A 13,705-nucleotide genomic window follows, 5' to 3' on the forward strand; every position below is an offset into this window, starting at 1 on the left:
TCTATCTATCTATCTATCCATCCATCTATCTTTTTCTTTCTCTCTTCTTACTGTTATACTTCTCCAATATTTGCCAATAATTACGAGTGGATATACACTCCACAGCAACGATTTTAATCTTCCTCTTTTTTTCATTTCTTTCTTTCATTCTTTCTTTTTTCTACTTATTTTTATATCTATCCTTTTACATATATGTTTCTCTCTCTCTTTCTCTTTTTGACTATATATTTTTCTTTTAATTACATTCAAAAGATAGGATTTAAAGAAAAATTTATACATTATGTTTTTAGTTTTCTATCAATCGTTTCAAGCAATTTCTAAAATCTTCTTTCTTGTATCAAACGTAGGTATATACGCGTAATTTTGGAGGAAGATTTATTTAAAAAAAAAAAAAAAAAAAAATAAGGAAAGCGTCAAAGGTTAGCAAGTTTCGTTTACACTGTTTTTCAAATCTTACATTTCCCGAGTTTATTGCATCATTACAAGTTCCTATTTTAGTATCGCGACGAATTAAAGGAATAGATTTTGTATAAATATATTATATACGTGTATGTGAGAAAGCAGTAAAGAGAAGAGAAGAAAAGAGAGTATAGAGAAAGAGAGAGAGAGAGAGAGAGAAAGAGAGTGTAAGAGAAAGAGACAAGAGTTAATGGGGACGGACTCTAGAAGTGGCTATAGCCTAGAGCCGTGTTAGGGCCAGGCCATTAAGCTTAATGACATAATGAAGTAAATGGCTGTGCATGCCATGCCATGCCATGCCATGCTATGCCAGGGACTATAGCTTATAACCGCCACGCTTTCCACCCCCGCGCAATATACCGCGTGCCAGGAATTCCTGACTTATGCCTGGGTACTGCCCAGTCGAAAGGGGTAGTTTCCGTACTCTCTTCTCTTCTCTTCTCTTCTCTTCTCTTCTCTTCTCTTCTCTTCTCTTCTCTCAGTCGTCCCTCTTTCAAACCCCCACCTACGAACCTTAACCCTCCCCCCTGTTAGCCCCTCATCCACCTACCCACCCTGCCCCTTCTTCTTCTTCTTCGCTAACATCACCACCACCACCACCACCACTACCACTACTATCACCAACACCTACTCTTCCTCCTCCTCCTCCTCCTCTTACTCCTCTTCCTTTTCCTTCTATTACTCCTACTGCCTGTATTTTCAACGGCAGAACATATTACATAAGGGTTGCCGCTGGAGTACGCATCCGTGGGCTGCTCTCCTCTGCTCTGCTCTGCTCTGCTCTGCTCTGCTCTGCTCTGCTCTGCTCTGCTCTGCTCTGGCACACTGGTAAACGAATTTATGTATGTCGGAGTTGTTCCCGTAAGGCGTCAGAGAGAGACGTGTATGAGAGAGAAAGAGAGAGAGAGAGAGAGAATGAGAGAGAATAGAACGAAACTCATATCTCCCTGTTTTCCGGCAGACAACGACGATTCGCTAAAAACCGATTACTATTAAGGGTGAACCAAAAGTTCGGTTACGTTCAGTTGTGTTATTTCAGATAGTACAATTTTTGTTGAAGTCAATAAAATTATTTTGTGTATGCTAGTGAAATATTATTATTTAAAAAATATAGAAATTTTTAGTTCACCTTAATACTATTATTAATACATCTTTTCAATCCTTTTGAATGTTCAGTCCAATCTTACAATTATTATTTTGTGTGTGTGTGTGTGTGTGTGTGGAAAACTTGTTAAACTGTATTTATTTTATTTTGCAATATTTTTCGAGACAAAGATTAACATTTCTCTTTTGATCGCGTAATTTCTTTATATTATTTGGTATATATAGGATTATGGGACCGTTTTTATTTTGAAATTGGCGCAAGTCCATTTGTTGTTGTTAAGAGAAAATTAAAGGTTTGCATATTTGTCAATTAAAAAATATAGGATAATTATTTCAAATATGGTAATGTGTTTCTATTAATTTATCAATATGGTGTAATTTGATGATATAAATTTATTTTAAGCGAATTTAAATTAAAATAATGTATATTTACGTGCTACAAAATGAACTTATATACATCGCTTTTAAAATAAATGGTTTAATTATAACCTATGAACGTATTTTAAAATATTATGTTTATTTTTTTTTTTGTTCTATTTAAAGGATATTTTTTAAACGTTCCTTTTCTTCTTCTTCTATTATATTTCAATATAAATATCAGTGGTCCTGTTAACGAAAAAAAATTTCGTAGGGAAATAGTAAGGGGAATGAAAAAAGAAAAAAAAGCAGGAAGAGAAATAACCATGTTTTGATTCTCGTTAGACATTCGTGGGATTTAATTTGCAATGGATCGTTTAATTTCGAATTTTTGTTCGAACGAAAAAACAATAATTGAAGAACTAAAACTAAAGAGAAAATAAATTTAAATATTTTTTCTCTATACATTTATTCTTTCTCCTCCAATTTAATTCTTAACAATAGATAACAATATTTTTACGTAAACGTTGATAACAAACGAATCGATTCATCAACAAATATTCTCCTATAACAACTTATCGATATAAATAATATAAAAAAAAAAATCACAGTATGATTTCGATGAAAACCTAAAGGATATCGAATATCCGAAATTTCTCAACGTCGTCCTTGAATATCCTCGTTCCTCGAGGAAGAGACATAGGTCGAACAAAGTCTTCTTAAAAAAAAAAAAGAAAAAAAAAAAAGAAGAGTCTTGTTTTCGGGCAATCAACACTTACGTCTTTGTTCTTAACTGGCACCTCAATGGCTGGACCATCATAATATTCACACCGTTCTTCTTTGGGTTTCAAATTTCTAGTACGTAGAATGGACCAAGAAGGCTAACGCGCGTGAAAAACACGTCCTCACGAGTAGCTCGCGAGGTGTGAACTTTGCAAAAGAAAAAGAACAAGGAAAGGGGGTAAGGAATAGAGAGGGTGGGGAATTGAGGGGGATAATGGAAAGAGAAAGAAGCAATAAGCAAAAAACAGAAACGAAAAAAAAGACAAAAAAAGAAAATGGGATTACGAAGTACCAAGAAATGAGACTACCAACGAGATTCACTCTTTCTTTCTCTCTTATTTTGGTTTCTTTTATACTTCTTGCACACACACACACACACACATATACATATATATATATATATATATATAAATACATGCACATATAGGTATATAGGTATTTTCATCATCGATCTGGTCTCTCGGAACGCTTCGGAATTAGAATGAATGCATATATAACGCGATTCGAAGGTACTATTACGTTCGAGTTCGCACGTAAGTCGAATTCTCTGGAGAATCGAAGATCCGATCGGTGAAATTAATTCGATCTGAAAAACACCGTGAAAGCATTGGCAGCTTAGCACCCCCCAGTCGTCCGCCCGTCATCCCATCCCATCCCACCCCCCTATAAGCTTCTGATCGGTTGGACGGTTGTTGTTGTTGGTCCGATCGGTTGGTTCGTACGTTCGTTGGTTAACTTGCTTGCTTATACCATGTTACAAGTGTTTTACACGATGTTGCATGCTCTAACGAAACTATCGAAAACGTAGAGGGGTCTTTAATCTAGCGAAACATCCCTAGGGACGTGTTTCTGAGGCCTCCACTTCGCTCGGACACGCTCCATTCGCCCCCTACCCGACTATGTAAACGTCCGTATTACTCTCTCTCATCTACTCGAAGGATACGATAAATGATTACCACCTCTTCACAATGTTTCTTTCCCTTTCCTTTTTAACCCCCCCCCCCCACATCACCACCCTGAATCGATCCATCTAAAGAAATGAATATCTTTATTTCTTATTCTAGAAACGTAAACAAGCGTACACACACTTTGGCAAATAAAAAAAAAAACAAACGAACAAATGTCAAAATAAAAACCGATCCAATTATAATAATCATTTTTTTACAAGCTTAATGTAATTTTCTTTCGAGATATTTATTTATTTTTTTTTGTTCTTTCAATGACGTAAAAAAGATAATATATTATATTATTTAGTGTGATATATTTTTTGAAAAATATTCTATCCTACAGGAGATCGTTAGAAGTGGGGTAAAAGGGGTTGGGTGAGGTGGGGGGTCAAAATTGAGTATAATTTCTATTTAGGAAGGAAAAGCTTCCTCTCTTGTACGATCGATGAAAGGGGTGACAGGGAGGCGTGACTAAATTCGAGACTAGCGCGTCGAATCGACGAATAATGTTATTTCGTATACTCGAAGCAAGGGTTCTTTTTTTATTTTTATTTTTATTATTTTTATTATAATTTTTTTCCTTTCTTTCTTTATTTCTCTATTTCATTCTTATTTTTCTTTTTCTTCTATTTCTTGTTATTATTTTTTCGTATTTTTTCTCGTTCAATTCTAATCTCAATTATTTCCCATCAAAAAGCATCATCTAAAATATTGACAAATCGTTTATACAGACAACGTTGAATTGAAATTATTATAGGATGCTCATTGAGAGGAGAGGAGAGGGGGAGGAGAGTGGGTAAATCAAAATCGATTCAACTAAAGTGGCTCATTTTCGAATACGATCTACGTGCGAGACCGAGCTGCCAAGCGAATAACGAGCGAAATCGTACGTAAAATCGTCGCGGTACTGGAAAATCCGCAAATTCGAGTAAATTCGAACTCATGCGCGAGAAAGAGAGAAAGAGAAAGAGAAAGAGAATGAGAATGATAGACAGACGGAATAGTAGTATAGTAATAAATAAATTCTCAATGTATAACATATAATATATTTTGTTAATGTTAAACAAACCAAGAATTTTAGAAGAGAACGTGACACAAACATTAAAAGGTAAAGAAAGAAGGATTAAAAATGTAGATAAAAGAAAAGTAAAAGAAAACGTAACAAAACGACGGGAAAAACAACAAGGAAGAAAAAATAAAATAAATCTGTGTTTTTTTTTTTATACGACGAGACAGAAGGAAAAGTTAACGAAAAAAAAAAACAGAAAAACACACACGTGAGAGATGCACGTAAAAAACGACGAACGTGATCGACGAAAGAGAAGACAAAAAGAAAAAAAAATCTAAAACTAGTAGTATAGTCCCGAATTCAATACGAATTTTCAATTACCAGGATACAAAAGGGGGGGATCCACAACGTCCGTTACGGGGGTTAATTCCCGATTTAAAACGTCTTGCGTTCGCGTACACTCCTCCTTTTTAATTCCGTCTTTCTCTTTCTAAGCGTTGAAGTAACGCAAGTAGAGGGTGTACTGTTGTTGGGTAGTGGTGATGGTAATAGTAGTAGTAGTATGAGATGTAACACAAACGAAATCGTACTGTCTCGTGAAAAGATTTTCAAATTAAATTTCGAGATTAGTACCCGGCCTTAATACGGACAAGTGACGGCGGAAGATGTCCCAGGGGTGTGCTACGTGCTACCTTTGGTCCACCCCATGGGACACGAAACTCAACGATGTTTCGACCATCTCACCAGTTTACCATTACAAATACTACTACTACTGCTACTACTACTACTACTACTACTACTGTCACTACATAACCATTCCCAATAACTACTACCCTTTTAACATCCTCTTTTCATTTGCCTCATTCTCAATACTTTATCTTTATCTTTCCTATTTTAACTAATGACAAAAAACAAAAAATCCATAAAAATCTATACCATTCTTTAAACATGAACGATCAAATCAAATCATAATAATAATTATATATCTAACATTTAATATAAATAATATAAATATAAATAAAATATCTCTCTAGTAACATAGATGATACATACACACTCACACTCATATTCATACAACAACCCACCTATACGAAAGTATACTCATACTATTACACAGATATATACATATACATAGTAAGCAGAGTTTTGCTTCTCGGTCACAGTCCGTCGCAAAGGCACGGACTTAAGGCCTTAACAGCTACTAAAGCAAAAGCTCCTTCTGTCTCGCTCTTAAGCACGGAAAACAAGCCGTGTTAGACGAAGGGGGTATTTTGAGGGCCGCCATTGGCTATCCAGGCTCCTTCATAGTCGGTTGCCTGGTAACCGGCCCGCCACCGGCGCACCGATGGCAACTACCCCCGTGTGTAGCGTGACAGCACGACGCACACCCTCGTTTAAGCATTGCAACCCCCTACCCCTCCCTACTTCCCTCTCTTTACCCCCCACCACCCACACTTCTACCCTTCTCCACCACTACGGGATGTACCATCTCTCTCTCTCTCTCTTTTCACACAACTACGTTATAACCTACGCGTATATTCGTACATGTCGCGAGAATATATTTAGTAGCGAAACTACCACTGTTTTCCCCCGTTGGATGAAGAGAGAGAGAGAGAGAGATAGAAAGAGATAGGAGTCTTTCGAGAGCCTTTCTCTCTCTCTTTTTCATTCTCTCTTCTCACTCTCTCTTTCTCCCTGAGAGTTCTATAAAGTCTGCTCCTCGTCGAGAGACCGACGTTTCGCTAAAATTCACTAAATCCTTCCTTTTCTCTCGTCGACTATTTTCCAACTGGTCGACTCGCCACCTTTTTGAACCTTTTTATCTTCTTTCCGGAAAGCAGTCCTCTACATTTTTTTTTTATTTCTCTTCTTCTCCTTCTTCTTCTTTTTACGAGAGGATTCTTTACAATCGAGTTAACGATTATTTTTTATCATCTACCTTATATCAAAGAATCATCTTATATCTTACTATGATTGATAACTATTACAATTTATTAACTTTTTTGTTCTAATTGTTAACATACGATTGCTAGGTCAACGATAAATAGAAAAAATTATTATCATAAATATTTGATTTTCTTTTTATCAACATGTGATAGGTTTTGGAAGGGTTATTTATTTATTAACCCCTTGAGTACTGAATTATTTGAAGATTTCTATGCATATATAATGGATTTAATTTGTTGCTATATAGATTAATATGTAAAAGTAATGCATTTTATTTGGAATATATTTATAGTGGTGATATAAATATATTTTTGCAACAATATTTAAATTACAAAATAGAAATATTTATATATTTATATAATATTTTTTAATTCAAATGACGAGTCTCATTTGTCAAATGTACCCAAAGGGTTAACTTCTTTGTTCTACTTGCTAACTTATGATTGCTGGGTCAATGATAAATAGAAAAAATTATTATCATAAATATTTGATTATCTTTTTATCGACATATGATTGATTCTAAAGGGTTGTTTAATAATAATCATGAAGAGAATTATAACTTAACGCAGAATTACACGTAACTAAAATTAGAAATTATCGAGAACAATTATTAATATGACTTGTGTCGTTCACGTTTGATCCCAACCGAAGTATATCACAAATTTATACTCGTGATGCTTATTCTTTTTCGTCCAAATTTTTTATCACGAGTCTAACTCGTTGTTCTAAGACAAAGGGTTAATTGAACAAATTGTTTTTATTTTTTGAGGCTGGGAAATGGAGGGAAGATCGTTGAACGTTCTTACGTAATAAAAGAGAATTATGAAATTGATGAATATATTTGAGGACAAATAAAATTTGTCGGATTAAAAGGAAAAAACATCGATTAATTTGTTTTTTTTTTGACAACGTTAAAACGATCGATTCGATTGTCCGTCGCAAATAAGCGTACTCTCTTCGTTGGTAAGAGAAGAAAGAAAGAAAGAAAGAAAGAAAGAAAGAAAGGAAGGAAGGAAAGAGAGAGAGAGAGAGAGAAAGAGAGAGAGAGAGAAAGAGAAAAAGAAAAAGAAAGAAAAAAAGGTTTACGCGGAGAAAAGCGTGGGGGTGGGGGTGGGATGGGATGGGAGTTCTCGTAGAGAGGCCTCTTTAGAGCCCGTGAAAACAATAGATCGTACGAAGTTGGGAACTCGACGGAATTCAGTGTATTCCAAGGTACTTACATACATATTTACCTTTTTTATTTTTCATTTTTTTTTTCACTTTTTTTTCCCTTCACTCACTTACGAACTCTCTTTCCATTTTGTGTGTGGGTATATGTATGTTTTGTTGTTTTTTCTTTTCCATATACATAGATAATATTGAGAAATTTATTTCTTTTTTTTTTTTTGAGAGAGAGAAAAAGAAGGTAATTAATCATTCTAAAAAAAAATTAGTGATCAGTTATAAGATTTTCTAATAGCATACCAACGTCATCGTACTTATGGTTGGCAAAATGTTTGACTGACTTCTACGTCAGCGACGTAAGCCAGTCTACACTTTCGGGGTCCAATTAGTCGCGAGGGAACACGTATAACCTGTATCAAGGCCGTAATTAATAGTTAATTAGCTTAAAGTAGTAACGTGGGCGGGCGGCCAGTAGGAACGGCAACGTACAACCAACAACGCGTTTCATCACAGGCTTTAGCAAAAGAAGCGCAACATAAACCTGGCACTAACAGCAGCAGCAACAGCAATAGCAACAGCAGTAGCAACAGCAGTAGCAGTAGCAGCAGCTAACTATGGCTGATGCTGATGCTTATGTTGGTTAGTGGTAGTGGTAGGTAACGAGAGTTAGCCTCGGGGAAAAGGGCTTGCAGTTCATTGTACACGGCTGAGCCGCTTTTCGCTCGTTAATTCGAAATTAATGTATAATTGATAATTATTTTCGGCTCGTGGATCCAGGCCGTAGTCGTCGTCGTCGTCGTCATCGTCGTCGTTTACTACTGCAACTGCAACTGCAACTGCAACTGCAACTGCATTTGCAACTGTTACTGCAACAACTACTACTGCTACGATTTCATCGTTACGGTTATTTTCTTTGTAGATAGAAAAAAAAATATTATCGCGTTAACCAGACACTCACGTAAATTTTTTCTCTACTATCTTTATTATCCCCTTACGATCTCTCTTTCCGTTAATTGGCGAATCGCAAATTTTATCCTCTTTAAAAAAAAAAATAAAAATAAAGAAAATAGAATCGTCAAATGTTTAACGCGTGATCGTTAGGTATATTCCATTTTTGTGTCTTTTTTGTTTTGTTTTAACCATTTATTCGATCAAATTCTCTCTCATTCATCCCCTTTCTCTCCTATTTTTTATTTCTCTTTCTATTAAACGTTTTATTCAATTCGTCAAGACACGGATTAACGCGATACACGTTAACGGGATATAAAACATTAATCCGATTAAAATTGCGCTAGAGATTTGTGTGGTTGAAAGTTTTATTAACGAGTTAGTAGGTATACCTTTGAAAATGGAGAACGAATAGATCGAACAAAGTTTTGCTATACATACATACAACCATCTATCCATCTATCTATCCATCTATCTACATGGGCTAAAGATGATAACGTTAAATTACTTTCCTAAATAATAATCTAGGCTTGTAACGTAACGAAGAGGAGAGCTTGTTAAATCATGAACACGTAGGCTAGATTTTCGTAAAAGAGAGAGAGAGAGAGAGATAGAGAATGAGAGAGATAGGTAGGTACCCATATTCTCTGATTCATTGGCAAGTCAGGTATAATGGGTAATTTGATATGCGACGTAGGTGAGCGGCTCGCTAACATACAAGAGAGAGAGAACCCATGTAATTATCAATTACAGCCGGTGCCACAGGGAATAATGAGCTCTGAATTCAATGAAATATTACTGCCAACTCACTCACTCACTCACTCTATCTCTCTCTCTCTCTCTCTGTTTCTCTTTCTCACTCACTCGGTGAATCTTTCATAGGTACCAGAATATATCACGGACCGTGGTAATTTCAACAAGATTTCAATCTCGAGTGAATATATGTGTAGGTACTTTAGATTGAAAAAAAAAAAAAAGAAAAAAAAAGAAAAGAAAGAAGAAGATAAAAAAAAGTGTCTGAGTAACCAGTAATAAGACGAGGAGAATCGATACTTGAGCTTGTCCATGCGAATTATAGTAACGTTAATTTGTTAATAACCATTCATTAACGTGTACGAGAGATCGATTTATCGATCGATCGATCTTTTTTTCTTTCTTTATTTCTTTTTTTATATATCTTAATTATCTTATTACAGGTGTTGGACATAACATCGAGTCGGGCAAGGATTTCACGGTAGACGGTCTATCTGGTTTTAGTAAAAAGAAGAAGAAGAAACGTCGTCATAGGTGAGTCTCTTGCATAAACTCTTCTACCTCCAAGGTAAATCATTTAATGAATATTTCAAAATAGAAAAAGATAAAAAGATAAAAAAAGAAAGAGAGAAAGAAGGATTATTTTATCATTATTAATATTATTTTATTATCCCTTGTCGTTATAACATCGGACACCATTCATTTTTTTCTTCCCCCCCCCTTATATTATATTATTTTTTCTTGCTTTCTTTTATTATATTATTTTGTTTTTCGCATCTCGTGACGATTCGAAATATTTTATCCTTTGGTGTATTGCCACCCTCCCTCCCTTCCTCCCCCAGCCACCCGGTTTTTTTCGCGTTAAAATCGTTAAGGGGTGCAAACCGAAACGCGAGGGGCTTTTATAAAATTTCATCTCTGTTCACACAGCAGGTAAATCCATTTTAAAAGTCTCAACGATATTATATAAACGCACATATGTATCCATACATATAATATATAGATATATATCATTTTGGAAAGCATGCTCGGGATTCGGAAACGTAATCAACGACTATTGATAATTATCGCTTCGTGTTATATATTACGAATCGAGTATTAAATTGTTCGTTAGATTTTACGACTGTTAACGATTTTGTTTCTTTTTTTTTTTTTTTGATAAAACGACGACGGTTCAAAAAAAAAACCACATTATTGGCTACCAAAAGTTTTCCAACTATTTTATTCTCTTTGTCTTATTTCGTATTCTTTACCGAAAAAGATAATAATTTTTCGTAAATTATCGTAACACATTATAATACCCTTTCTTTCTTTCTTTCTTTCTTTCTTTCTTTCTTTCTTTCTTTCTTTCTTTCTTTCTTTCTTTCTTTCTTTCTTTCTTTCTTTTTTTAAATATAAGTGATTTTAGATCCCTGCGTTTTAACCAAACGTATGCTAGAGAGTGAGACAGAGAGAGAGAGAGAGATATATATATAACGTGTGTGTGTGTGTGTGTGAGGGATATAGTAAACGTTCGAACGATTTTCGCGCGTCTACCTTAACGAGAGCCGATGATCGTCCGGGAAATGACTTTCAATTTCGAGGCTTTCGTTCGAGCAACACAGCCCCAACGATGGCAGATGCCAACAGCTCGTTCCACGTGTACAACCTACAATTTGTCGAATCGCGAGACTAATTGGACTGTCTTGTCGTTAAACTCGTTCTCGTTGCACTACTCTCTTGCTTCGATATTTTTGTGATCGATACTTTCGGATAAATGGAGATTATAAACATTGTAACTAATAAAATAAAGGAAAAAAAAACAAAAAGAAAAAAAAAGAAAATACAGAAAACAAAATAAAAATGAACATGAAAATAAATCAAATCAAATGAAATAAAACAAAATAAAACGAAATGAAAAAAAAAAGAATAAATAAATATCGAATGAAATCCAATTGACTAATGGGATTCTCGATCTGCATATGTGTTTATATGTTTGTATGCGTGTATGCGTGTTAAAACGTGTAATACGTGAAAATCCATTTAAAAAGTAAAAACGTACGCGCAAACATTTTGATCTATTTTTTTTTTCTTTTTTTTTTCTTCTTTTCGCGTTCACATCCATAATAGAAAAGAAAAATTCATTTTTTAACACGAAAAAAGAAAAAAACCGTAGGGATAGTTATGTAAGATAAAAAGCTGTAATGGCATATAACTAGGTTCATGTGGTTGTTGCTCCAGGACGATCTTCACGTCCCAGCAGCTGGAGGAGCTGGAGGCAGCGTTCAAAGAAGCCCATTATCCCGACGTCTATGCTCGCGAGATGCTCAGCCTTAGGACGGATCTGCCCGAAGACAGGATACAGGTGAGGAGATAAATTCGAACATACAGAGAAAGAGAAAGATAGAATGAATGATCCTGCGTGAAAGATAAATAGAAAGAGCACGAGAAAGTAAGAAAGAATGAGTGAAAGTGAGACACTAAGGGGGAGATTAAGGGGAAAAGGGAGAAAACTGTGGGGACCATGAAATTTGAGAATGTGTTCTGACTCTGCGAATTTCCTTCCTATGATCTTACAATCTTATCAAATTTCCACAAAGAGATAGAGAGAGAGAGAGAGAGAGAGAGAAAGAGACAGAGACAGAGTACTTTTTAAACATCTACGAACTAATTTTGTATCAACTAACTATATAAACACGCCCCCATAAAATTTATCATCAACGTTATCATAAACATTAATTCTGAATCTCGTATTAGCAAGAAAAATAAATGTTCTATCTGACATATAATAAAATAAACATAATAAATAGATAATAAAGCTAAAAATACAAGTAATATAAATATATATATATATTTAATTCGGATAACATAAAAATCATTAAGAGGTAGAAAATAAAAATTTCTTCTCTTATAGTTGATTCGTTTATAGGAGGGTTTTATCAGTTTTATGATAATAATAAAGAGACCCCTCCCCTGGATGCCGGTACATATACACATCCACACACAACACACATACGAATAGTTGGAAAGAGTTAGAGATGGGCGTCGGTGTAAAGAAGAAGGGCCGGGCCGTTCGTTGTCATGCAAATAGGGAGGAAGCTTGATTCGACGACGGTCGTCGTCGTGGTTGGAGGACGAAAAGGCATACGAGCAAAAGTTATGAGCGGGAGAAAAGAGAGAGCATAGAAGAAGAAAACAAAAACAACAAAAAGATAAAAAAAAAAAAAAGGAAAAGAGAATGAGAGAGGGATAGAGATAGGTAGATAGATAGATAAAAAGAAATAAAGAAAGCACCACGTTGTCTCTTTCTCTCTCTCTCTCACTTACTCTCTCCAGAGAGGGCAGAAAAAAGGGGGAAAAAAAAGAAAAAAGAAAAAAAAAGGGAGAATAGTCGTGTGTGAGTCTGACGGTTAGTTACCGCGGATCCACGAGAAACAGTAGGCTGAGATCGCTTTCCGCATGGCGGCTTACGAACAAGGTCCTCTCCTTCGCCGCCCTCGGCGAACCTCTTCCTCATTCTCCACCTCCTCCTCCTCCTCCTGCTGCTGTTGCTGTTGCTGCTCCACCTCCTCCTGCTGGTGCTGGTACTACTTCTGCTTCTTCTTCTGCTGCTGCTACTCCTCCACCATCATCATCACCACCTCTTCCACTAGCACTAGTTCCCACTACCACTACCTCGTTCATTCGTTCGTTCGTTCGTGGTCGTCGTCGTGGTCGTTGCCACCCTCAGTCGACCCTTTCGTCGTCGTCCTTCCTCGGACTCGTCCGTTTCCCTTTTCAACGATGCGTATGAGAGAATAGGAGTCCTTCTCTTTCCTTTATTTCTTTTTTATTCTTTTTTTTTTATCTTTCTATCCCTCTCTATCTCTCTCTCTCTCTCTCTTTCTCTCTCTCTCTCTATGCCTCGGGCAAATTGGGAGAGAAGGCTAAGGTTCTAAATGGGGAGGAGAAAAATAAAGTTTCGTTCTCTTTTTCTTCTCTTTCTCTTATATATATATGTATATATATATATATATATATACATATATATATATATATATATATATATATATATATAAATGTATATATTATTTAACACATATGTATATATGTATTTTGTTTTTTTCCCATCCTTTTCGCTATTCTCTTCCCTATATCGCGTCGATCTCTAACGGGTAGAGGAGTAAATAGGGGGAGGGGGGCGGAGGTATCGATTTTTCGATTAGATTCAAACGAACTTTTATAGATAAAAGAAAAAAAGAGAGTAAAGTACAGA

The 13,705-nt window shown here is 35.6% G+C and overlaps 1 protein-coding gene across 8 annotated transcripts in view; it reads left to right on the top strand.

Annotated features, from left to right (window-relative positions):
* The window catches only part of LOC107069531 (uncharacterized), a 59,029-nt gene that overhangs the window by 26,067 nt on the left and 19,257 nt on the right, over window positions 1-13,705 (top strand). For 6 of the 8 annotated variants that reach the window (XM_089171867.1, XM_089171868.1, XM_089171869.1 and 3 more), the window contains 2 exons: window positions 9,915-10,004; window positions 11,685-11,815. In XM_089171867.1, the coding sequence (XP_089027993.1) occupies window positions 9,915-10,004; window positions 11,685-11,815 (221 nt within the window). Of the gene's footprint in view, window positions 1-9,914; window positions 10,006-11,684; window positions 11,816-13,705 lie in introns of all 8 variants that reach the window. The other 2 variants (XM_089171871.1, XM_089171873.1) reach the window with 1 other exon arrangement.

Source organism: Polistes dominula, unplaced genomic scaffold, assembly GCF_049000335.1.
Source record: "Polistes dominula isolate Pdom_NZ unplaced genomic scaffold, Pdom_raw_medaka contig_73, whole genome shotgun sequence".
Classification (NCBI taxonomy): Eukaryota; Metazoa; Arthropoda; class Insecta; order Hymenoptera; family Vespidae; genus Polistes; species Polistes dominula.